General features: G+C 39.3%; 2 protein-coding genes across 5 annotated transcripts in view; one reads left to right on the top strand and one right to left on the bottom strand.

The window, feature by feature from the left end:
• The window catches only part of ATG3 (autophagy related 3), a 28936-nt gene extending 16556 nt beyond the window's left edge, over positions 1 to 12380 (bottom strand). The window contains exons 1-5 of the mRNA XM_048926902.1: positions 12273 to 12380; positions 8635 to 8676; positions 5213 to 5262; positions 3954 to 4024; positions 2133 to 2240 (exon numbers count right to left, since the gene is read on the bottom strand). Coding sequence (XP_048782859.1) covers positions 2133 to 2240; positions 3954 to 4024; positions 5213 to 5262; positions 8635 to 8676; positions 12273 to 12344 — 343 coding nt within the window. The 5' untranslated portion in view covers positions 12345 to 12380. The remainder of the gene's footprint in view (positions 1 to 2132; positions 2241 to 3953; positions 4025 to 5212; positions 5263 to 8634; positions 8677 to 12272) is intronic.
• Positions 12381 to 12460: 80 nt separating this feature from the next.
• On the top strand, positions 12461 to 23185 carry SLC35A5 (solute carrier family 35 member A5). Of its 4 annotated transcripts, none has more exons than XM_048926795.1 (7): positions 12461 to 12568; positions 13659 to 13811; positions 14552 to 14650; positions 15747 to 15880; positions 18217 to 18284; positions 19509 to 20304; positions 21447 to 23185. In XM_048926795.1, exons 2-7 carry the CDS (start codon positions 13682 to 13684, stop codon positions 21513 to 21515), a joined length of 1296 nt encoding a protein of 431 aa, XP_048782752.1. In that variant the 5' UTR covers positions 12461 to 12568; positions 13659 to 13681; the 3' UTR covers positions 21516 to 23185. The 4 variants fall into 4 exon arrangements, with proteins under 4 accessions (XP_048782752.1, XP_048782725.1, XP_048782742.1 ...); XM_048926768.1 differs by lacking the exon at positions 12461 to 12568 and adding an exon at positions 12576 to 12691; XM_048926785.1 differs by lacking the exon at positions 12461 to 12568 and adding an exon at positions 12698 to 12807.
• The last annotated feature ends 2387 nt before the right edge of the window (positions 23186 to 25572 follow it).

The following is a 25572-nucleotide window of genomic DNA, read 5'->3' as shown; positions in this document are numbered from 1 at the left end:
GCAAAGAATGAATTCACGATGTGAATTCTCTCAGCTTCACAAGCAAGGTATGCTTCATTAGTTGCTTCGAAGCATCCTGAAGGCAAAGTGCTGACAACAAAGCAGAAACATGGTAGCACACAATGCTTTCAGCTGAGAAGAAGTGGAAGTAAAAAACACCCCAAATCACAGCAGTATCAACATTTCAATGCCTCTGCATTTGATTCCCAGTTTTATTGTAGCACTCATTTGCTGCTCTTTGGGATGCGCGACAACATTCTGCTTTGGAACAGTAAATGAATCTTCTTAACTGCTCAGGTGAGGAGTTATATCATGAATGAATGAACTTGAAATCAAGTTACTGTCCTGCAGAAATGCAAAAATGGACCTTAATTGCTTAGGGAAAGGGATGTCAGGTGAATGCTGCTCAGAAACAACGCATTTCTAGTGGCAGTGTGATTGTTTACATGCAGTTTTGCCCCACACACCAAAAAGTGTTATTATAAAACTTATCAATACAGATGAAAGGAAATAAATTTTTACCTCCTAAGATTATTCAGACACCCAGCTAGATCTAATTAGAAGTCTTACAGCTGTACTAGCAAAGCATAGGAACCAAATCAATCAACCCAAATAATCTCACGCAATAAAACAAACAAAAAAACCCACACCCAAAACTTAACAGAGCAGAGAAGGAGAAGGCATACCTAATTAAGGAATATGACAAAGCTATGTCTCACATGATTTCCTTGCAGAGAGGTGTTCAATTATGAAGAGCAATACAGGGAAGAATTTCCAGTGATCAAAAATACACATTTACAAAAGCAAAAGCATCTTCTTGCACCCCTGCTCTCCTCAGTATGGCTAAATTATTTATGAGAGAAGATTTGCCAGGATATAGCAAAAGAAATTACACTGAAAAAAGTAAAGCTGACTGGAATATATTCCAGCTTTGGAGGCAGTAGAAGACAACATAATTGAAAGACTGAATTTAACTAACTCATTACAGCATACATCTTCATTACATCATGAAGAAATTGATTAAAACTAATAAAACTGCCATTTCTCAGAAAAGAACAACATGGTTTACTAGAAGCTCTGCTACACAGGATCATAGAATCACAGAATCCTAGAATGGCTTGGTTTTGAAGGGACCTCAAGGATCATCAAGCTCCAAATCCCTGCCACATGCAGGGCCACCAACCTCCACATTTAATACTAGACCAGGCTGCCCAGGGCCCCATCCAACCTGGCCTTGAACACCTCCAGGGATGGGGCATCCACAACCTCTCTGGGCAGCCTGTTCCAGCACCTCACCACTCTGCTGGTAAAGAACTTCCCCCTGATATCCAACCTAAATCTTCCTTCTCTCAACTTAAAACCATTTCCCCTTGTCCTGCTGTTATGTACCCTTGTAAAGAGTTGGCTACCCTCCTGTCTGTAGGCTCCCTTTAGGTACTGGGAGGCTGCAATGAGGTCACTCTCCAGCCCTCTCTTCTCCAGGCTGAACAAGCCTGATAATGAGACAGATCCATGTAAGCAATAATTTTTAGACACAAGCTCATTAAAAATAAAAAAGGATCATCTTTCACAGTCATCACCTTATTTAACAATATTTTTAGCCCTTCAAATGACATCAAATACTAAGAGCTGTTTTCTAATTGTTCCCCTTTTTAACTCAAACCCAACAAATTAACAACATGGGAAATACTACAATCATTAAGTCTCTTTGCATCATCATTTAAATATCAAAATCCTTCACTAAAAAGCAGAAATTAGTACGTTCTTGACATATATTTTAAACCAGTGTTCTCTTTAAGAGAAGATCTCTTTGCTAAAGAATGAGCCAGTACACAGCCCCTAGCTTCCCCCCTGGCAATAACTTCCTAGAACTTTTCTAAGAGAATACCAAAATAACTAAAATACCATTGACATCTCTGAAAAGCAGCCTATTTCAGACACATACAGGCATACAGTTAAATATGTCATACAAGCAGTCATACACAAAGCACGTGGGTTTCTGGCACAGTAACATACTTTCTTCCAGATTAGATACACAGTCAACCACATGAGAAAGATTTTACTTTCTAATAGTGGAAACTGATAATCTTATTGATTACCAAATGCAAAGTTTGAAGCAAGACTCTGAATACCTGCATTGTGAAAGGTGTCTACCCATCCCCCATCACCATCATCTTCTTCTATAATTGCCTCCTGCTCATCTGAGTACTCCATCTGCTTGCACCTTTTGTAGCACGGTACTGCAAAAAATTGCAAAACAAGATGACTGCAGCCATTCCTGTACAAAATCAGACTGATGCAAGAAACTTTTCTACAAGGTCTTCTGAAATATAGTTAGCTCATATCTTTATTTAAGGAACCCTGGATATATATATTTCAAATGAAATTAATTATGCTGATGAGCTGTAAGCGGTGTTTTATCTCACTACAGCACATCACTTGTTTGAGTTGCTGCAAGTTCATTCTTCTTCTAACAATTAGAACTTTCACCCAAACTCACGAGTACCAGAAACAAATTAACTTCTCATGTGTCTTTATGCTACCTATTCATTTGCTAACAACTAAACTACTGCTAAGCACTAAATTACATCTAGCCCAAGTACAACGTTGCCTATATTACCACCAGTTTACTGAGCTGATTTGTCTCTAGAATTCTTTTAAAGTTTGTATCAGATATTTACTGTTAAACGTACCTAATTTATCATGCTAATTAACATCTACAGGTTTGGAAGAGGCTAAAATTAATTTGTTAATTAAAGTAACTTCAGTCATACGTATTACATTGCCATTTAAGTACAATTCAAATATAATTTTCAGAAAACAGTCACAGAAAATGCGGATCCAGTTAAGACAAAGCAGACTCTTTCCAATTGCATAAACGAGCAGTACAACAAAAATGCTAATTTTCAGAAAGAGAGAAGGTTTGAAAGTCACAGTGAAAGAACGTTCTCCAAAGACTTCCAAAATGAAGCCTGTAGAGTGGCTTTTGGCTTCACCCTTAGCCCACAGCTTCTACTCAGGTGCTTGGCCAACGTGTCACTACCAGTAGAAATAGCACAAAAAACACTGCTTTAAAACGTGGCCTAGGAAGCTCACAGCAATGTGGTACCCTGGAAGGAGTAGAAGAGATAAACAAAGTAGATCACCTGGCCATTCAGCTATCAAGACTATCTCACTGAAGTCTGTCCAACACTAGCACTAACATCTTCATATGATAGTTCCCTATAGTTCCTTGCAAGACTTCAAAAGCTTGCAAGGGACATCAAAGCATGAAATACAATTTCCAGCAGGTAAAAAAACTTTTGAGGATCTTCACAGTATTGCAGGTACCTCTAATTACATTATCTTTGACACATTTTTATACAAAATCTCTCAAGAAAACAATTCTGCCATGGTAGTGCCAATGCACATCAATGTACAGGTCTCTCCTGCATTTTCTTAAAAAGGTAGTCATCACAAGTATTATACATACACACAATTGTGAATCTGATGAAAACTGGATTTAAAATTGCATTTTATATAATCGTATAATATAAATTATTGAAAGGAACAGTGACATCAGTTATGCATTCCAGAAGCACTGGTATGACAATTCTGGGAACTTCAATAACCCACGATTTCCAAAAGGAGGTGTAAAATAAACATATCTTATTTATTTAAACATAATAAACCAATTATGATCTGAAGGGTGGAGGAAAAAAAAAGGTAGACAAGGACAATAGACAAGTTTATGGCATTTACGCTTCATTTTTACTTCATCAAAAGAAACTGCACTGCTGGTATAAAGTCCTGGTAATAACAGATAAAAGGAAAAGATTTCAGATGTGCAGGAAAAACTTCTAGTATCACAAGAACAAAATATGTTTCAATTGTCAATACAGGCAATGAGTAGAGTTGACAGCACAATCAACCATGCTGTCCTAAACACACATGTATTTAAACTTCAGCCTTACCATTTTTAGTTACCAAAAATTGTTTGTCTGTTGGCAGATAAGCCTTGACTTTCAGCTCTTCTCCTGAAGCCCTGCAAACAAAGTGCATCACAAAAAGGTTGGGAATTTGATGACGTGCAAGCAAAAGAACCCTATCTTCAATATACATCACGAGTATTTTATGTACTCCTTTTGAACTTTTAACAGAATTTGTTTGCTATAACTTTGCCCTTGGTTACATAGAGACTTCGATATCTGTATGGGATCAAAAAAAGTTGGCCATTCCTAAACTATCAAGTCTTGGATTACAAATATTTTCTGCTTCAATAACCACCTTCACTTTGAGATAGCCTAACAAAGATGGGTTGACAAAACAATCTAGTCTGTAAGAAACATACTAGAATCAGCAATAACATAGTACCAAGCATCTCTAGAAAGCAACTTCAGAAAAAGAAACGGAAGTTATAAAACCTGTCCATAGTAACCAGACTCCAGTAATTTTGCTAAGCTCACATTATTCAGAGCACTTTCTTTTACCTTCCTTGCTTTTTGGTTTGGAATAAAAGTCTTCTAATCTACTAAATAGTCTGCTGCAAACTATGTGCATAAAGCTTATGTACAGACATGATTCAACATCTTATTTTTTCTGAAGACAGTAAAAAACGCAAGAAACTGATTCAAGTATAACAATTCTTTATCTGTTCACGGTCCAGAATGGTTTGTTTTATAATGCAAGATACTAATAAAATGTAAGAAAGTACCTTGTTTGCACCCCCCACTGTGTGTGAATAACAATGAATTTCCCAGAACAAGCACAGCACAAAGCAACCTGGCGTGGGTCTACTTGAAAATATTGAACCAAACTCTTGCTTAAAACATACCAATTACAACTTGTTCTTAGCAATTCTGTTTGGACATGGCCTTTGCTTTTTTTTAAACATGAAAGACAAACCTGGGAAGAGACACTGCTACTGCCGCTAAGTACTGAAAACATGCATGGTATGTACAAGTTTATTTCCATCAGAGCCTTTGGAGAACAATAAGAACGAAAAAAACCCACAAACAAACCCTTATTTCCCCTACTGCTACAAAGAATAAAAAAGACCTGTTTGACTTAAAGTTCATATATCTTCATCATGGAGATAGAGCAGATTGCACTGCAAGAGTCAGAGTACTATTCTGAAATGAGACAATTGTACGGTTGTATCCAGTGGAAACACATCAAAGCATAGGTACATAGGGATGCTACAACTTTGTGCAATTCTTTTGTGTTTACTTACCATTGCCAAGTAGGACAGTGGTGAACTAAGTGATCGCCAGCTGCGACAAACTGTTAAGGCAAGAAAAAATTAAAGAACTGTTAAATATAGCATAAGAAAGCAATGTGCAATTCCTGCAATACTATTTATATTTCAGTTGCATATTCCTCTGATACTTATTACATAGTTAATCTGTTTACACTTTGTTTGATGCTTTCTTTAAACTATTTTTCAGCTAATCATAAAATGACTAACAAAACTAAATCAACTTCACCTGAAGGAAACGCATACTAACCACTGTTTCTTCATCCAAGTTACATCATTGATTTTGTGAAGGATAAATTATTTTTATTTGCTACTCTTCATGTTTTACAAAGACATTGAAGAGATTAATATGAGATGAATAACTGAACTTGAGCTTTCCATCCAAAATCAACCCAGTAAAAACTTTATGTACATTTATTTGAGTTTCAGCTACAAAAAACACAAAAGTTTAATTCTCTTCTAGCGTTCACAACAATTTTGCAGCAAGAACAGAAGCGGGACTGTCACTACTTCATTGAATTAGTGAGAGAACTGCAACAGAGGAGTAAACAGTATGCTTTAAGAAGTGAGCACCAACCACCATATTTCACCACTGGCATTTACTAGATATGGATAACCACACACTTAGTAAATTGAAAAAAATTACGTAGAATGTTGTTCCAAACAAAGAACTTTTAAAAATCTTCACTCTACTTTTTCTTAGTATCAAAGATAACAGCTATTTCACCATGCAAAACTGTACCAACTCAGAATCTACCCAGCATATTCTAACTCACTGAGCATAGTTTTCCTGCACAAACTGAAAAAGAAATCCGTATATAAGAATAATGATTTCTGTGTTCCATGCACTAGTTCACTTTGAAAAGAAGGTACACACCTAATGCTACAGTTGTTTTCTTCTCTTAGAATGCCAATTTACAATAACATATTTGTAAGCTGCCCACAAGGCGTTATGGGGTGATACAGCAGGCTTGTAGCATAAGCATCAGCCATTTTCTCATCGTGCCTTCCAATGCAAAGGCTCAGCACACAGTGGAAAATACCAGAACATGTACTGCATATGAGTTAGCAGACCTGATCACTGCAAAAGTGAACCATTTCAACCATTCTCCAAGAGAAGCCTCTAGCTGAAGTGAAATTCAATTTAAGGAAAACTGTAATCCCTTCCAACACACAGGGAAATTAAAAAAAACAAACAAACAACAACAACAAAAGCATGCACTAGGCTTTATGTGATAATAAACACCACATGGAACTCCAGAATCATCTAAAATTCTCTGTCCAGGGAACAGGAACAGCGCTTGCAGCTCCACTGTTAAAAGACATTATTTAAGACGAAAAAATTCAAAGCATTCTTTGCAGGTTTTGTAATACAAAAAACCTAAAACAATCTCTAAATTTCACTTGCATTTTTCTTCAGCTTGGACTGCATAATTAAATCAGGTGGTTTCACTTTCTACTGTGCTACTGCTATCGTACCTTAGCCAGTAACACAAAAGTGACAAGAGAACAATTTTAGGACAACATCTTCCTTCTACTCTTGAAAAGAATTATTTTAAAGATTTGCCCATGCTCACATATTAAATTTAAAGGGCTGTCTTTATGAGTTATTAATTAACAAGAACACCTGGCAGGCAAGAACTTGCTAAAATTATATCAGTTACGCAGATCCCAATAAAGAGTACTAATGTTGAATTTAATTAGTCATCATTAGTGTTATTATGGAATGGTTTGGGTTGGAAGGGATGTCTAAGACCACCCAGTTCCAACCTCACTGCTATAGACAGGGACACCTCCACCAGACCAGGCTGCTCAGAGCCCCATCCAGCCTAGCCTTGAATAGATTCATCTTCACAGACAAGCCACAAGATCATAGAACCATTAAGATTGGAAAAGACCTATAAGATCATCCAATCCAACCCCAACTCATCCCCACCATGTCCACTAAGTCATGTCCCTCCTCACAGAGTTTACCACAGTGGTATCTCAGACTAAGATGCAGGAAAAACAAGTTAAATTGAAATTCATTACTCGGGAAACCCAAACTCATTCAAAGATAACATCCTACCATCATCACAGGTGACTTCAACTCTTTAGCAATCACTATTCTATAAAAAACAAAACCATCAGTGAGTAAAAAGGTTGTCAAAGAGACAATAAGCAGGTCCACGCTTCAGCCGTACCTAAGTTTAAGAAAACAATTTGTCTTGCTAGATAACCATTTCTCTTGAGTAAAGCTTTGAAGGATTCAATTTATTCATCCTATCAGTATCTGTGTTTACACAGATAATACATATTATTTGCATTATTTTACTGACCCATAAATACTGCAAACAGCTTAATGTAGCATAGAGTGTTTCTTGCCACTACAGAAACTATCTTTTCAGTTCTACTATGGAGTTCCCTCCTTCAGATCAAGAAGGGATTAGGCATTAGTACATTCATTTACACTTTCTCTGTAAAGTTATACTTGTTTTATATAGAGAAAACAAATATATTAGTATGTAAAATATATAACCATCTACACATATATGTTGTTATCAATACAGCAGAACACTTTGTTACTAAGCCTGTTCTTCAGAGTACTGCTCTTCTGGATGACAGAGAGCACAAATGTTTGCATGTCTCGTAACACAGCAGAACAATACTAGCTACCAACATTAGGAAAAACACTCCTGCCCATACTAGCTGCAGTTGGTTTAATTTCATCTTCACATTTGTAAATCATCACATTTTTCTTTCATTCTACCTAACTCTGTTCAGTAAAGACAACGTATTTTCAGAACAGAAGCATTTTAATGGGAGAAGAAGCGTAACCAGGGAGCCCAAACAGCACTGCATATTCAGTGTATTTACAATTCTAGAAAAATTCTTTTTTTCCTCTTTAAAAATTGCAATTGCTTGGCAGCATGAAACAGCCTCTGGAGGGGGAGAAAAAAAAAAGACAAAAATAAAAGCATTGAATGAATGCTTACCGTAGGCAAGCATATATAATGATTTAGCCATAGTCTTGGAAGGAACCAAAAGTGAGGTAAGCAAGATACAGTAACAAATTTACCTCATGGGTTTATGGGAAAAGCCTTTGAAATAAACATATTCCTGTTAACCGCCCAAGACAAACGGAGCTGCTGACCCAGCAAAAACTTTCTAACTAGTGTTTTATTACATAACACAGGAAAAGACATCCCACATTCAGATCTCAAGAAGAATTCTGATGCTGATCTACTTCACCTGTAGGCTAAGAAGGCTTTTTTTTTTCACATTGTGGAAATTGTTTCAAGAAGGAATACTTAACTAACAAAGAAGTAAACTGTTTGAGATGAGCACAGTCACTTTGAGTAAAAATTATCAGTACTTTCACAGTTTCCAAACGTATTTCAAAGGTTCTAAATACTTACTTCTTCAGGTGTAATGACTCCAGTTTCTTTAAATTTGGATTCCTGCAATAAATAAAAGGTAGAGTTTTTGAGCTCGGCTGGCAAATCAACATATTCACTTTCCTGGTGACAAAAATATCTGCTCAGTCCACATAGATCTGCAAAGCAGCTTGGAGGCAGCCTCTGCTTATGCTGATACCTCCATATCCTATAACATAAGGCCTGATGAAATTACTTTGTAGCAGACTTGGGGGGGGGGGGGGGGAGGGGAGCAAGGTTCATGGTAAGATTACATAGTGGTTTTTAATTTATTCTTTTTTGCTTTTGATAGAGTCAGTTATGTCAATAATAATAAATATATTATAAAAGTAATAATAAAAAAAAAAGAGAGAAAAAGGACACCTTACACTCTGTATTACATTTACCAGTTAGAGACAGAAAAGCAGCTGGAAATAATGATCTTTAGAATAACAATTTTGAGACTGTTTAAATACTGAATGACAGCGTAATGCATCAGTATGTGGGTTTCTAGGTCATGAAATGAAGGACTGAACCAGCTTTCACCTGTGATAAGAAAAGCTGCAATTACTGTTACTAAATCTTTTTGGTATCCATTTTGTTTTGATGCCTTCATTATACACACCATAGAACCAGTTATGATTACAATAGATGGCAAATGGCCATGTAATTTAGTTTTGCATAGAAAAACTAACAACTTTTGCATTAAAGACAACATCTATGAAGTTTAAGGCTACATTTTCAGCGTAATCAAATTTGGAGAGAGTATTCTGTTTATGATTCATTTGCTTTTTCATTCAGAAAAGCCTCAAGGAAACCTACAGTTTTTCAGCTATTTAAGAAGAACTTTTGAAAGAATATAAATTTCAAGGATGGCATAGCTCACTTTTCAAGTCATCAATTACTACATAGCTTCTTGCCCTGAAGGACTCATGATTCTTTCTATCAAGACTAAAAGCAGCAAACACAAAGGATTTTATGTTTGGCTACAACTTCAGCAGGTTTAGTCACTGGGAAAGCATTAAAGAAAACCAGCTGCTACTTAACTTAGTTCTTCTTGGTGCTTGACCCTGGTGCACGCTACCACCTGCGCTATATAAAAGGAAACAAGCTCACCTATTTCACAGAATCACAAGGTTGGAAAGGACCCACAAGATCACCCAGTCCATCCTCTCATTATGATTGCTAACACAAGCTACTAAACAATATCTCATAGCTCCTTATCCAGATGCCTCTTGAACACTGCCAGGGACGGTGACTTCACCAGATCCCAGGACAGGGGAGGTATTCATGAATACCTGATTCCTTTCTCTCCCATTATGTCCCTGAAGAAGAGACACTGAAGTGAATGATTAATGATAAACAAACTGGTTGTCGTGCAAACGTCACTATATGCACTGCTATACACAGTTAACAAAAATAAAAAAACTAAAGAACTAATTTAGCAATTCGGATTACTATAAAAATTGAGAGTAACATATTATGCAACACCTCGTTACAGTCTACTTATTATTTAACCTCAAAATTATCCATACACTTTATGCAACAAGAACAAGCTTGTACTTCTGGAATTACATTAGGAAAAATGTAAAATAACCACTCTCTGTTCCCAGAGGGTAAATAGTTCACTTTTTCTAATCTATGTGCATCATGTGGTATGCAAGCCTAGCACAAGACACAGTAGCTAAAGTGAATTTCTGAGGTCAAGAAATCAGCGTACTTGCTTAAATCCCCTTGTAAAGGGAATACATACATGTTATCATCAGCTCCCACTCATGAGAAGTTCCACAGCCCCCCAGCACATCTGAGCACAAAAACTCCTCTGCTATTCACATAATAAAATACCAGTTGTGCAACAGCCATACTGCAGTGAACAAGCCACATTTCCACACAACTTCACAGCAGCAGATGGTTCGCACTGGTGGTGAAACCTACAGAAACAGACTATCTAGGCAGGAGCATGTTATTTGCTTTAAAGGGACAAGTTCAATTAATAACTGCATATCACCGACTTCTGTCCAAGGATCCAGGTTGCACAGTACAAGTCATGTAGAAGGTCATGCAGTAGAACTATAGCCAGAGAGCTTGTTGTTGTAGGCAATTACAGCAGGCATACAAGGGTTGCTGCAGAAGTAATGCCCCCTATTTTATTAAGTTGGTCTACAGTGTCAGAGGTAAATGTAGGTGATATGGTAGGGTTGAACCCTCCCACCAATATTCCATTACATTTAGTTGCCGTGTGACAAATGGCAGCAAAGGGGAAGTACAATAAAATGGTATCTGACCTAGGAGTGTGGATGAAATAAAGATATGCCACTGAATTCCTCCATGCAGAAAAAATGGCTGCTACTGACATTCATCGACACTTGCTGAGCATTTCTGGAGACCAAACAGTGGATGTGGTGACCTTCATTACGGTGACAGAGCACTGGAACAGGCTGCGCACGCAGGTTGTGGAGTTTCCCTCTCTGGAGATTTTCAAGACCTGCCTGGACACCTAGTTGTACGATCTGGTGTAGGGAACCTGTTTTGGCAGGGGGGTTGGAATTGATGATCTCTGGATGTCCCTATGACTCGGACATGGACAAGGTGAAGTGGTGAGTGGTGTGTTTCAGCAGTGGCAGCAGCTGGTCATCTCCAATGATGCAGATTTTGATGAGTGGCATGCAGGCTCTTGTTCATTGCTAGCAAAAATGCACAGCTAATGCTGGTGCCTATGTTGAGCAATCAGGATTTGTAGCCGAGTATTTTCTCTGCCAAATAGTGTTATTGTATTCAGTGCATTTGTTATAGTTTCCACAGAAGTAAGCAGGAGGCATTACTTTTGGACTGTCTACATATTTTAATAAAAACATGGAAAAAGTCTGAAAGTCAGTAGTGAGATAACTGCTGGGAAGTTAAATATTTCCATACAAAGTCAACTTTTGAATAGGAAAACAGTTGAAAACTGAAGGTAGAATATATTATGGAATTGAGAAATGGAGAAAAAAAAACAACACTTCCTACCTATCTAAGCAAGCAGGAACAGATTTGCTGTACACCTTTATAAGCAGATTATTAGAAGAGACCATGAAGAATTTCTACTGTTACGCTGTGCAGATGCTTCCATTTATTTAGCAATGCTGATACAGCCAGCCATGCTATACAGCTTCATATTTGTGCACATAATGGAGACTTGACGAGTTTGTTTCTTTCTGTCAGCTGAGAAAGCTGCACTCTTACCCAAAAGACCCACTGCAACCCACCCCTGAAACCACGCTCAAGCCTACCACTGCACAAGCACGCTTGGCTTCCATTCCTGCTCACACAGGCAAACGTTCAGCCACTTCAGCACAAACCGATGACAGCAAACAAGCCGTTCTCCCAGCAACCCGCCGCCTCCCGAGGCCTGCCACCATCAGCTTCCTCCACCTCCCCAAGGGATGCTCCAGCCCTGACGGAACGCAAAGCGCAGCTCAACCCCACGGAAGCAGGCAGCTGCCCGCTCCCTCCTTTGGAGCCAATTCGCAGAGGCGGGGCGGCGCCCTCGCGACCCTCGGGGCGTCAGCGCGGCCTTCATAGAGAGGGCGGCCACCCACCCCTCCCCCCTCCCGGAACGCCTAGCAAGGGAATGCGCTGGGATCTCCGCGCAGAGCCGGCACCTTGAGGACGGGAGTGAGGTACTCGGCCACCTCCAGGGCCTTCCCCTTCACCGTGTTGATGACGTTCTGCATGCCGCCACAGGGCCACGGGAACGATCGCCGCAGCCAACGGTCACGGCTGCACCGGCAGCCCCGCCCCCTGTCCTAGCCACGTGACCCAGCGCCCGCTCCGTCGCGCACACGTACGTCATGTACGCACGCGCAGGCACAGACCAAGACGGGAAGCCGGCTGCTTTTCTTGCACGCGTCCCCGAAAATAGATGTATGAGTCACGTGGTGAGGAGAGAAATCCGGAAGTAAGTCTGGATCACGTGGGTAGTTGTCATGGAGAATGAGGCGGCGGAGGAGGGGCGGTCAGGGGGCGCGCGCTGCCGTCCGCCTCGGGGAGGGTTCCGCCCCGTTCGGCTCCGCCCCGGCAGGTGAGGCCGGCGGGGAAGCGGGAGAGGGGCAAGGTGCCGGGGATGAGTGCCGGGATAGGAAGAGAACGAGCGGGATTAGGGACAGGGTCGCGGTCTTCGTTCCCCACCAGCGACGGGTGTGTTTGACAGCGGCGTCGCCGTGCCCGGTGCCCGGCAGCTGCGTGCGGCGGGGCGGCGAGCTGAAACGGGCTACGGCCGAGGCCGGTGGGAACAGAACGGGGAGAGCCGAGTGTCGGATGCGCCTTCCCGGTTCCCCGTCTCGGCGGCAGCCGCCCTCTGTCGGCCCGGCTCGCCCCGCGCCCGCGAGGCGGAGACGTGGCAGAGAGCGGCGAGCGCAGCCGCGCGGCTGAGGCGCAGCCGCTGAGGTGGATCGGCGCGAGGCGAGAGACCATTGACAGCCGGTGCCTGGCGGTGCCGGGGCCGCCGCCCTTCCGTCTTTCGTTAGCGGGTGGCTGAACTGCGGAAACAGCCGCCCGGAGCGCGTCTGGTAGCGGACGAGCCGCGGGCGGCCCTGTGCAACTCTGTCTGCTGCGATCGGGAACAGAAGCTGTTTGTGAAAGAGATCGAGGCCGGGTTGGATGGAACCCTGGCAGCCTGGTCTGGTGGGTGACAACCCTGCTCGCGGCGGGGGCTGGAACTGGATGGGCCCTTTCAACCCAGCCATTCTGTGATATACGTACATGTATATATTCAAACATAAAAATCTTGTGGAGAAATAACAATGTAATTCATTTATCTTGTTCAGCTGGTGAGTATTCCGTAGATATCACTGTGTATGCGGGGTGTTTATTTCCCCCTGGCTGGCCCTCATTTGAAATAAAATGTTGCTTTTAGCATGCAATTATAGTTCTCAACACAAACCATTTTGTTTGAGATAAAATAAAGCAATAAAAGGCAGACGTTTCACCTCACCATATCAGCTTCTGGAAGTACTGTTTATAGCATATGTGTGTTGTGTCATCCAAAGGGCACTGACAGCAAGGCAGCAGAATGGAGAGCAAGTGCTGTCGTCGCTCTGCAGTTTGCTCCAAGACAACCATCTACACCTTTCTACTTGGAGGAGTCTTCATTGCTCTGGGCTCGAGTCGAATCCTTCTGATGAAATATTCTGCTAATGAAGGTATTGTTGGACAATAAACATAATGAACTTCAAATGAGATTTGTTATTTCAGGTGTAACGGATACCCCAAAACCTACTTTTCCACCTAGTTCTCCATTACATAAACTGAGGCTTAAATTTCCCTGTGTCTAACGTAGAATAGCAATTTGAGGTTGCAAGATATCTGATCCAGTTGAAGATTAGCCTCAAAAGATGAGACATTAGATTACTTTATAGCTGATTTCCAAATATTAAACTGTGCAAACACTGTTGGTGGTGCATGACCAATTTATTTGTTTCACAGCACCTTCAGGAGAAGGTGGTATAGTGGTGTGCAAGCTGTCTTACAGCAAATGTTAGCAAAATACGCTGTCCTTTTAGCAAATGTTAGCAAAATATGCTATCAAAGAAAAGATAAAATCCACGAAGTAGGTCATGTCATCCTGGAAGCTTTCTCCTACTAGGAAAACATACTCTATCACTCTGGGGGGGAAAATATTTCCTGGTTTGATTGTTTTAAAAACGATAGTTAGTTCTTCCAAAAAAAAATGTACTGTAAACTGGGAGCAAATGAGGAAAGATTTCAGCCTAGAAGGGCACCTGACTTGTCAAAAACTGACTATCTGTAATAGGAGTGCTAACACTGTGTTTATGAGCAGGGGGTCTAATCCTGACTGAAGGGGTTAAAGTATTTCCTTTTCCAATTGTGAATGCAAAAGGAATCTGATGGTGTACTCTTTACAATTTGCTGAATCCCACAGATAACAAGTACGATTATCTTCCTACAACAGTGAACATATGTTCTGAAGTAGTAAAACTGTTCCTGTGCGTGGTATTGGCACTATGGGTTAAGAAAAAAGGTGAGTACATATGTTTCAAGTAACTAAGATGTGTTGACTTGCTAAGATTTATTATACTTCATATCTTTTTTTTTTTTTTTTTTTTACCTTCCCACTAATAGATTCACATGTAATGGCATGAAGTCCTGACAGTAATGTTCTCTGGAATTATGTCTTTGATACACACTTATAGCCATACTTATTATAACTCTAATTTTTCCATTAAATTCAGATGTTCTCAAGTTGTTTGTATGATAGCAGAAATGAGGATAATGAGTTGAGTTAGAAAGTGTAATGAAGACAGTCCAATCTTTTTGAAATTTTAGTACAGCATTGGGCTAGGGTAATAGGAGTTGCCTCACTATGAAGACATGACTGAAAAGAAGCTTGTTACTGGCTACCCTTTGGGTGCTAAATGAACAGATCCTCCATCCGTGTCATTATTTCTAATCTAAATGAGATTGATAATCAGCTGATACTGATGTGACTATTGTGTGGGGGCTTTCTGGAGTGCTTTTTGGTCCTCAAAGAACAATTATGATGTATTTTTGCACCAGTGGAGAAATACTCTGATAGGGTTAAAGGATTCTCTAAGCATCTTTTTGCTGTTTCTGTTCAGCCCTAGAACAGAACAAGACAAAATGGCAAAAGAAAAAAAAAAAAAGAGGAGAGCAGAGCTAGAGATGGCAAATTTTGTCTCCTGGTTTTAATTCTCACGTGAGAAACCCTAATTCAGGTTTCTGTCTTGTGGACAGATTGGCAAAATCTGCTTAGAGAAGTTGTGGAATCTCCTTTGGTGATAGTCAAGACTTGTCTGGGTGCCTGCCTTTGTGACTTGCTGTAGGGAACCTACTTTAGCAGGTTTAGCAGGCAGGTTGGACTCAATGATCTCTAGAAGTCCCTTCCAACCCCTACAATTCTGTGATTCCTTCATAGTTTCCTTAGTGAAGCAAGGATGTGAACGCTTACAGACACTAGATTTCTGCTTTAGCTGTGTGTTCTGCCTTGGGGCTGTCCTCTGTGTTGCCAGAGAACGCTGGTGACTATTCAGAGGGCTTCGAAATGGACTTCTGATAATAAAAAAGTTGTTTCTCCTATTGATTTGTTTTCCTTCCAGAGGGCTGCTTAGATCATCCATTTGGCTGTCTTTCCTGGAAGAATTTTTGTAATTCCATGAAATGGTCAATTCCTGCCTTTCTTTACTTTTTGGACAACTTGATTGTCTTCTATGTGCTGTCCTACCTCCAGCCAGTAAGTATGCCTGTACTGACTAAAGTATCTTTCAGTGTGTTAATAATTGACAAGACTGACTGTAGGCTAGCAGCAATTGGTACATTGACAGTACAAGATTGGCAGGTAAATGAGTCATCTGAACAGCTAGACCATCCTTTCTCCTGCCAGTGATCCAGTTCTACAGCTCTCAGTAGAGGAATGTTTCTGTGCGTTTTCTCTATCCTAAGTGAGTGAGGAACAGGCTGAATTCCTTAAGTAAGGGGCAGGTTTTTTGTGCTTTCCAATCTTCGGCTTCTTCAATTCTGTATTTCTCTCTCAATGCATTTGCACGTGTTGCTGATGCTTGAGTTGCCCTTTTCTGTGTGGCTTCTGCCACTTTATTTACATGACTTCACATGTTGACTTGTTTTCTTTCCTCAACAATTCCAAAGAAAATCAAATAAATGTAATCCCCTTAAGTGAAAAAAGTGTAATGGGAAGTGAGTAGGCAAGGAATAAAACTGTTTGGCTCTCAATTTTTTACTTTTTATTTTTATATAACAATATATGGGACTTAGTTATGTTTAACATGTTTCATTTATACTTTTTTTTCTAGCTGCATTCAGCCTTCTGAATGAATCTGTGTATACTTGGGAAATATGGTTTTATTGTGCTCTCTCTCTCTTTATGCTAAAATACCTTTTGGCTCAGAATCTGTTTGAAATTTCATGGAAGCAAATGGTTACTGCTTGCTATAAGATACTGTCTACTCTTTTTTTACCATTAAAAATCTGTTTAACTGTTTCTGTTCATTCTCTTTCAGGATTTCTTCTCTAAACTAATGTCCTTTTAGATGTGCATTTCTGGTAGGGACAGAACAGAGTCTAGAATAGGACCTTGCTGAAAAAAAAAGATTAAAATGAATAATCCCCCTAATTCTGTAACTCTTTGTAATTTGGTATTTTAACATTAGTAGATGGTATTTTATTTGTGTTCTTTGCTTTCTTGGAGGGGGGGGGGGGTTGGTGGAAGGAAATTCAGCTATAGCATTTATAATAGCAAAGTCTGATATTTAAAAGGCTACACAATACTTATTGCTTTCTTAAACAGTTTGATTTGGCTGAGTTAGAGCAATCTCTTGTTAAATGTGCATTGCAGATTTTGTGTTGCATGCACACACCCACATGCATTCACATGTAAAACTTTTCTCTCTCCTCAGAACATGTGCACTAAAGTTACTTTTCTTTGGAATTCTTAGTGTCTTTTAGTTTTTACCTGATGGGTAGATAAGACTGTGACACCATCATGGCTAACCAGACAGAAATAGTAAATGAGGTAACCAAATACCTATAAGGTAGAATATCTTGATGGTGTTGCAAAACCCTCAGAGTGAAAAAGCAGATGCAAGATGCCCGAAAGAAGGCAGCCATGCCTGGCTACACTTTGTTTCATGTGAATTTTGACACTAAATAGGCTTTGGACTATGTTATACTTAGGTGAGCAGGCATCTTGACTGTAGAGTTGCTTTGGTGAGGTCTTTTCTCTTGAAGCTTCAGCAGTAACTGCGGTTATTCTTCAGTATTTAATGTATGTTACTGGTAAGACTTATTTTTACAGGCTTTGCTTGTAATGCTGGCAGCATGTAGGCCATTAGTGTGGTGGCCTTTTGTAAATTGTTTTCTAATTCGTACTTATGTGAGACCGACGTCCCCTGTGGCCTCAGAATAGAGCAACTCAAAATTAATTCACTTTAAGTATTCTTCCATCGATTTGGGTTGTATTAATGTTACCAGAGATGTTGTTCCATGTATGCTGTGTTTTTGTCTCAGTCAAAAGCTCAACCATTGTTTTGCACATCATTTGTACATCAATTTTAAGTCTCTTTCTTCCAGAGTGATTTCTACCAGCTCCAGTTCCATCTGTTCATTCATTGTTATTGCCTTCCATAATTTTCCCCTAACATGAGTTTTTAACTGAGTTGTAATTTCACGAAGCATAAAATGAAGCTGTGATTTCTTAGGCAGATGTGTCATGTGTCAGCTTACTTAAGACCCCATGTCGTTTCATGAGGAAGTGATCTGAGAGGGCCATCACAGCTTCACCATGGGCAGATCATTCTTGACCAATCTGGTGGACTTCTACAATGGAGATATAGCAACAGTGAATGAAGGAAGACATTGTCTGCTTTGACACTTTGAAATGACGCTCCAATGTTATTTTAGGGCTATGCTATCCTACCACTTTGTTAAGGAAAGAAGGTTCAGTACTAGAGTGATGCTTTCCGCTCTAGTCTTCCTTCTGTAAGGTATTACTGAAAGTTGTTGGGCTGATATCAACATGTCTGAATTATAGCTTTGTTCTTCTTCTTTTTCTAGGCAATGGCTGTCCTCTTCTCAAATTTTGTCATTATAACAACAGCTCTTCTCTTCAGGATAGTGCTAAAGTAAGTAGTACTTAATAAGGTAAACAAAACTTTAAATTTTGTCTTTCTAGCCTAGATACAGTGGTTACACTACAGTCTTTCTTTGTCTGATGGCAACAGTAATACTGTTTTCTTGCAACTCTGCCATCTTAGAGAAATGGCTTTGTGTTCTACATAAGAAGGTGTTGGAAATAATAGGTTTTCAGAGGCTCCTGTGTATCTCCACGTATGGTCACCTGTCACAGATTGCAAGTGATAGCTGTTGAATGATCAGACTTAAGGTTTGGGTTTGTGTATCTTCATTTGTGCATTAAATCTCATACTTAATGATGAGCAGTACATCTTTTCAGACCAATGTAACTCTTAAAGAAATATAAAGGTAATCTAGCAAGAAAGGATGAGATATATGAGAGTGAAATAGGTGTTTTCAGTAATATTGTTCCTGCCTTGATGTGTTTCTGCTTATTTGCATAGGGTAAGTCTCTTCTTTATTATTCATGTGATAGGGAAAAGGATATTAGCTTTCATACACTACCTGAAAAGTTATTTGTGGTTCAGTCTGAACAAAGATGCATTTTCCACAGGTGTTAATATTCCAAAAGAGCATCTGGTAGTTTGGCCGAAGTGTTTTTACTCAGTTCGTTAGTTTTATATCTCTTGTGATGTCACAGTTTGTTTAATCTTCCAAATTTTGATTCTTTTTTTTTTTTTCCCCCACAACAAAGTAGTTTCGCTTGCTTGAGTGAGAGAGTAGTTACAACAGATAAGACATTAGGCCTTGTATATTACATTTCTACCATCATAAAATATGTAAAAAATGTACAAAATCATGGGGAAAAAATGAAATGCTGTAAAGGTTTACTGGAGAGAGAATTATTGGAATGTCTGACTTCCTTTTAATCCTTCAAGTCTGTGATTACAAGGACAGCAGTTGATTTTAGTTGTTAGGTAGCCAGCATCTACAACTGACTTAATCTTGAAAGATTTTCCTTTTGTTGTCTCTACATTGGTTTATTGTCTATTCTGTGTTTCTGCGATCACCAAGTTGGGATCCCCTTGCCATAAAAAGTATGTTATGTTTTGGCATTTTCCTGTCGATTCTGAAAAATCAAGATTTTTTCATCATGCCACAGATAAGGAAACGTAGTCAAGCACAATGTTTTGTGTGTGCTTTATAGGGCTTGTTCTCATTGAATGTGTGTGACCATGTTTCTAAAGTTCGTGGCTTTTTTTGTCTGCTCCTAGGCGAAAACTCTCTTGGGTACAGTGGGCATCTCTGGTTATCTTATTCTTATCCATCGTCGCCCTTACACTAGGAACTGGAGGCCATCAGCAAAGCTTGGCTGTGCATGGATTCCATCACAGTATGTTTTTCAGCCCATCTAACCACTGCCTTTTTTCTGCTGGACCGGAGGAAACGTGCATGGAAAATGGTAGCTGTGGAGCACCAAGATTCCTTCCCACCTTCCGGTGGAATGTTACAAGTACCATGGCAGGAGCATTGAAACCTCTACGACTCAGTCTGGGGCATCTGCTTATTCTAGTGCAATGTTTCATTTCTGCCCTGGCTAACATCTACAATGAAAAGATATTGAAAGATGGAGATCAGCTTGGTGAAAGCATCTTCACACAGAACAGCAAACTGTATGCCTTTGGAGTGTTGTTCAATGGACTGATGCTGGGCCTGCAGGCTAAGGACCGGAGGCAGATAGGGAATTGTGGTTTCTTTTATGGGCACAACATCTTCTCGGTGGCTCTCATATTTGTCACTGCTTTCCTGGGCTTGTCTGTAGCTTTTATCCTGAAGTTCCGAGACAATATGTTCCATGTTATGACAGCTCAGATCACCACTGTCATCATTACTACTGTGTCTTTTGTCATCTTTGACTTCAGGCCTTCTTTAGAGTTCTTTTTGGAAGCTCCTGTAGTGCTTCTCTCAATATTCATCTATAATGCCAGTAAACCAAGAGGCCTGGAATATGCTGCTATGAGGGAAAGGGGCAAGCTCTTCAAAGGAGATACATGGGAGAGGTCAAGTGGGGTAAGGCTTTTCTGTGCTTGTCTTCTCTGATTTTTTTTTTTTATTATTATTATTTATTTTTTCTTATTTCCTCTCTATTTACGCTATGGGATATGGACCGAAATCACTCATCAACTGAAACACCAAAATCCATGTTCTTTGTCAAAAACCTTCAAAAGTGATTGAGTATTGCTTTGCATGTCACACTCTTTCAATTCATAAATCCCAGATAAACAATGCTTTTCTGCAGTGACTGTGCTGTGAGCAACTTCAGCTTTGTACAGATTCTCTGTTGAGGATATTGCTGGCCCTGGGAATACAGAAATTGGAATCGATGCCAAGAAACTAACAATACTTAAGTAGAACTGAAATTTTTGTGTAGCTGAGCCCACATCATGAAGAAATCAGTATTTGTTATTAAGATTATTTCTGTCATAACAGTCAAAGATACACGCAGACACAATGGTAACATTGGAGTAGACATTTTAATATTGTTTCTTACACAACATTTTCTCCAGGGCCTTTTGTGTGTTGTTTTTTTTTTATCCCTTCCCTAAGTTGGACTGTAACCTAGATAACTCTAATATGGCACAGAGAGCTTGCCCTTAAGAATCCCAGTTAACTCACCTGAGCTGTAGAAGTCAGTCTGAGGGGGAAGGAATTGCTTCATTCTGTGTGGACAGCTGTATGTCTGTAATACATGTTGCAACCAGCAGAGAGTGCTGTCTCCATTTAATTCGAGGAAACATTAAGCTTCCAACAGATGTTTTCTGAAACTTACAAATGGTGCCCTTTTTAGATGCTTGTTTAACAAACAGTATGTGGGGTTTTCTTTTGTACCTGAAACTATTTATTTTAGCATTTACAAGTGAGTGTATGCGATAAAAACAAAGAATACTATGTGTGCAAATTTCCTGATGGTGGGCTACAAGATTTTTCAGGGATCATGCTACAGAAAAAAGCATTGAAGATAAAGAGGTTGTCATTTATTAGCATGTGTGTACTAGAGTAAGACTTGAACACACTTGTAAAAGATAAATTACTGGGTGTTGACATCACAGAGATTGCTTAAAAATAGACTTTCTTCTTCTCTCCTTTTTTTATGTATTGATAACAAGTTCACTTTTGTTCACATTGTTTTCTCCTGCTTCTGGTTCTTGCAGGATGGAGAAGAATTTGAGAGATTGAACAAACCAAGCAGTGACATTGATACAGATGAAGATTCACTCTAGCATGGAGCAGACTGAGAAGAATGCTATTACTCATAGTGAGGGAATGTTCATGTTTCCTTTTTCCCTTTTTGCAGAATGATTGAGACTTCTTTGGGCCTAAATGTCAGAGATAGATGAGGAAAACATTCAAACTCTTAATTTGAGCCACACATTCTTGAAAGCTGTTTTCCCTCTTACTGTCTCTGCAAATGAAGAGGTTAAAATCTGCTGTAATAAACCAAGTTTATAATTGATGTGAACAAGAAGAGACTTGGATGCTGGACTCAGTTGTGTGGGTGACATGTGCTGTATTGGAGGGCAGTCCTTGCTGCAAATATGCCAGCGTGTGTCTTTCGTCACTTTGGTTGGTTGTGAAGCGGTGCAAATTCCTGTATGAATTCTTTTGTTAGCAAAACAGAGGTGATAAAACTGTTGTTCATGTTGCAGAAGTGGTAGGAGGACTGATGAGCATCTTCTAATTAAGCTGGCACTAATAACCTTATAAATAATGAAGCATATTGACTGTTTTATTGTATTTTGGTCAATCAGATTGAAACATCCCTAGCTGAGTGAAAGAGTCCCCTTGAAACAATCTTATCAAACCTTGACTTGTGAATGTATAATAAATCAGACAATTTGGGTTAAGGATTCTTCAGACAGAGGAATCTCTAGAGTGTGTTTTCAGTATGAATGGTTTTAATTTAATTTTCATTCCTGTTCTACACCAGTGTAACTCTGTACTGGCTCCTGTGGAGTCCTTCTTGATTCTTTGATTGAAGCAGAATAGATTTCAGTGACTTCAGCCACTAGCTCTCTCATATTTCTAGTATGAGATTGCTTTGTGCCTGTCTCCCAGTGTTTGGGGAAAATGAAATATGGAAAGCCTTTATAGAAAATAGTGTATTTTACATGCAACTTATGTGGCCTAACACCGAAAGAGCCTGAATAAAACAAAGTATGTTATTCAGTTTGAATGTATCATAGGATCTTTTCTGCATGTGGAAAGCATGTATGTAGAGATACACTTACACTGGGGCCACCATCTGAAAGTGAATATTACATAGCTACAGTGAGGCACTACAACATGTAGTACTAAGTACATGGAGCACCAAGCAGGAGGGCACAGGTGTTGGAATCATTTGGTGTTGCTCCACCAACTCAGATTGATGAAGGTTTGCATTCGGTTTATAGAGAGAAAAGTTATTCTGCAGAGTGCCAGGCAGGGTGATTTCAGAATAACTGTTGGCTTGTATTTTGAGTGAGATGAAAAATAGATTCCAAGTAATTCAGTGAATCTTAAAAATTGAAGGATGAAGTGAATAGGAATGCAGATAAGAGTTATTAATGTGTTCTTGGAAAGATACTGTCAAAGGAATTCCTAAGGAGGTATGCAATAAGTTCAGCATCAAACTCTCATTCCACAGAATATAGTAATGCATTTCTCTGTGGACAGTTCTGTCTTTGTTCCCCTCTTCTATCCTGTTTCCAGGCTCTGTGTGCTAACAGCTTACTTACACATACTGTATTGATGGCTCATTGCTGCATTTATTAGCATACCTCCTGTCACTGATCCATCAAAAAGAGCAGCCTGTTTCCAGTTGTGGCCAATGCCTGTCAGAAACTATGTATGTGAAATTCTTGCTCTGATTTTTGTTTTTTTGGATGATGAATGTGAAATCTTACTGTTGTTTTTTTTTCTCCCCCCCCCCCAGAAGTGTAAGCTTTTTCTAGTATGTATTAAGACTAATTATACAAAGAGAAATTACTGTTGTGGTTTGTTTATATGAGGTAACATTGTAAGTAGTGTTGAAAAATGAAAAACATTTTACAGCTGATGTCGTTGTGCTTGTTGTGCTTTCAACAACAACAAAAATCTTGTTGTTTGGATCTATACAGAATGAATAAGAAAGTATATTTGAATGTAAACTCCACAGGGTTTCATTGATGTATGATATCCTGATTTGGGAAATGAAAGTTCAGTGTTAAAAAAGAAACAAAGAAACCCTTAAACTGTTTTGAGACTTAGTTTGCAATATGACAGCTTCATTTTGTTTTCCATTGCATACAGGTTTGCAATATATACTGCCTGAGCTCATTGTTTTTGCTTTTGTTTTTTTCCAGTCATAGCTACCCACTTTTAGCAGATATTTTCATGAAAAAATGAAAGTACTGTTGGCTTTAGATTGCTGTTAAGAGTGGTAGCTTTTTATGTTGACTTTTGCAGACAGTTTTGCCTTAGATTAAGTCACAGCATAGAATTCTGCTTCATACCTCTAGTGACAGTGTCAAACCTTAAATGAATGTCTTGAAAACATTATTTGACCTTCCTGCATGAACTGTCTGCCTTAAGAGAGATAAGAGTTGGAAATGACTGATTTGCAAATTTTATGAAGTGTATTTGGGATTGCATTCAGCTCTTGTCAGCCTTAGTCATTTCTTCCCTCTTTAAGTTTCACTGATGTTGTAACGCTTGACTTGTTTTGCCGAACTCTGATTGCACAAAGATACCAGATATATAACTGTGAATGTATGCTGATATACTGATTTACTGATCTATCTGATTTACTTTCCACGTAGAGTTAGGTGCTGTCTAACATGTGGAAATCTTTCTGTTGTCTTCAGGTGAACAGGTTGGAATGAGGCTGTTGGATTGGCCAGGCAGGTTTCTTTTAATAATGGAAGAGAACTTTGAATCCTCTCAGCAGTAACAGGAACATTAACTGTCTAAAAATGGGTAAGGACTTAATATAAACTTAGCAATAAAACGTAATTCAGAAATATGACCATGCATTTCTGTGCAGTCATACTGCCCATGGTGATAGTCAAATGTAGTGTGTATATGACATTTGTTAGAGAAAGTGACTATAAGCAAATGTTAGCTGAAAAAAACAACTCTGGTTAGCAAGTGAGGCTGTTCTGTGGAGCTATACATTGCAAATAGATCATGTGATCCCTACAGCAGTAACAGTGGTTAAGTACTTCCACTGTGGTGTCCTTCACCTACTCTGTGTCAGAAAGCTTACTTTTTTTTTTCTTCTCTAGCTTACTATTTTACTCCTCAAAAGGCAATAGGGAATTTTATTAGGAGTTTTTTGGATATCAGCATCAGTTTGACACGTAGTCTTTAATGAAGGTGTTGGACTGAGAGCTCTTTCAAAGTTGTGAGTCAGAGCCCAGATTCACAAATGCTTGAACTTTATCACTGCTTAGAATGTTATGTTCCTCCCTTGGATGGGAGGAATTAGTTCATAAAATCTCTAAGGAAGAGAGATCTCTTCATGTTTCTCTTGTTTATAACAAGTTTGTTAAAGTAGTTTTTATTGGTTAATTTCAGCTACTTTGTGAAAGTAGAAGCTGAGCCATTGCGCTTAAAGGACGGCTCAAGCTGAATCAAATCCCAGAAATATGGATGAGAAAAACGTTTTGAAATTTTCCTTCATTGTGTCAAAACTTCCTCCTCAGAACTGTAAAAACAGGGCTTTAATCTCAATAAACCTGTCCTCACAGTGGTGCTGCAGGGACAGATGCAGTATTTTTGATCTGTGTTTGGCACGGTTAAAGTGTTGGTCTGGAGTTGTCTGTCTCTCTGATACTTTTGGAGTCTTTGAGGTAATTTTTGTTAAAAGGATTAGCGTTCCTCCCAGGCTTTGCTTTTAGTTTTCCACAGGGAGAGGTAGGTTGCAAAATCAGGATTTTAAATCATTGCTAAAAGTTGTTAGCAATTTTAAGCCATTTTGTAACGAAGGCAGAATTGGCACCAGAAGGTACAATCATACTGAGTGTCTCAGATTTTATAATGTTAAAATGTGCAGTTTTGGTTAAGAGCACATCCCAGCCTCCCTTATCAGTACATAACTTGTTTGGAGTTGCTTTTTTTAAATGCAACTTCCACATCCAAGACTGGGTTTGATATTTGCACAACTTGGATTAGGCATAGCCCTGTCTTTTGTAAGTTTACTGTCTCTTCCTACTGCTTGGCACAGGATGTTTAGGTTCCATGTTTTGTACTGTCAATTAAAACAGCTTTTATTTTTCATTTGCATGAAAAATAAGGTTATAGGAAAGTTGAAATGAAAAA

The sequence above is a fragment of the Lagopus muta genome, chromosome 1 (genome assembly GCF_023343835.1).
Source record: "Lagopus muta isolate bLagMut1 chromosome 1, bLagMut1 primary, whole genome shotgun sequence".
Lineage (NCBI taxonomy): Eukaryota > Metazoa > Chordata > Aves > Galliformes > Phasianidae > Lagopus > Lagopus muta.
The sequence above is the reverse complement of the archived record's forward strand: the minus strand, read 5'-3'. Positions and strand labels throughout refer to the sequence as shown.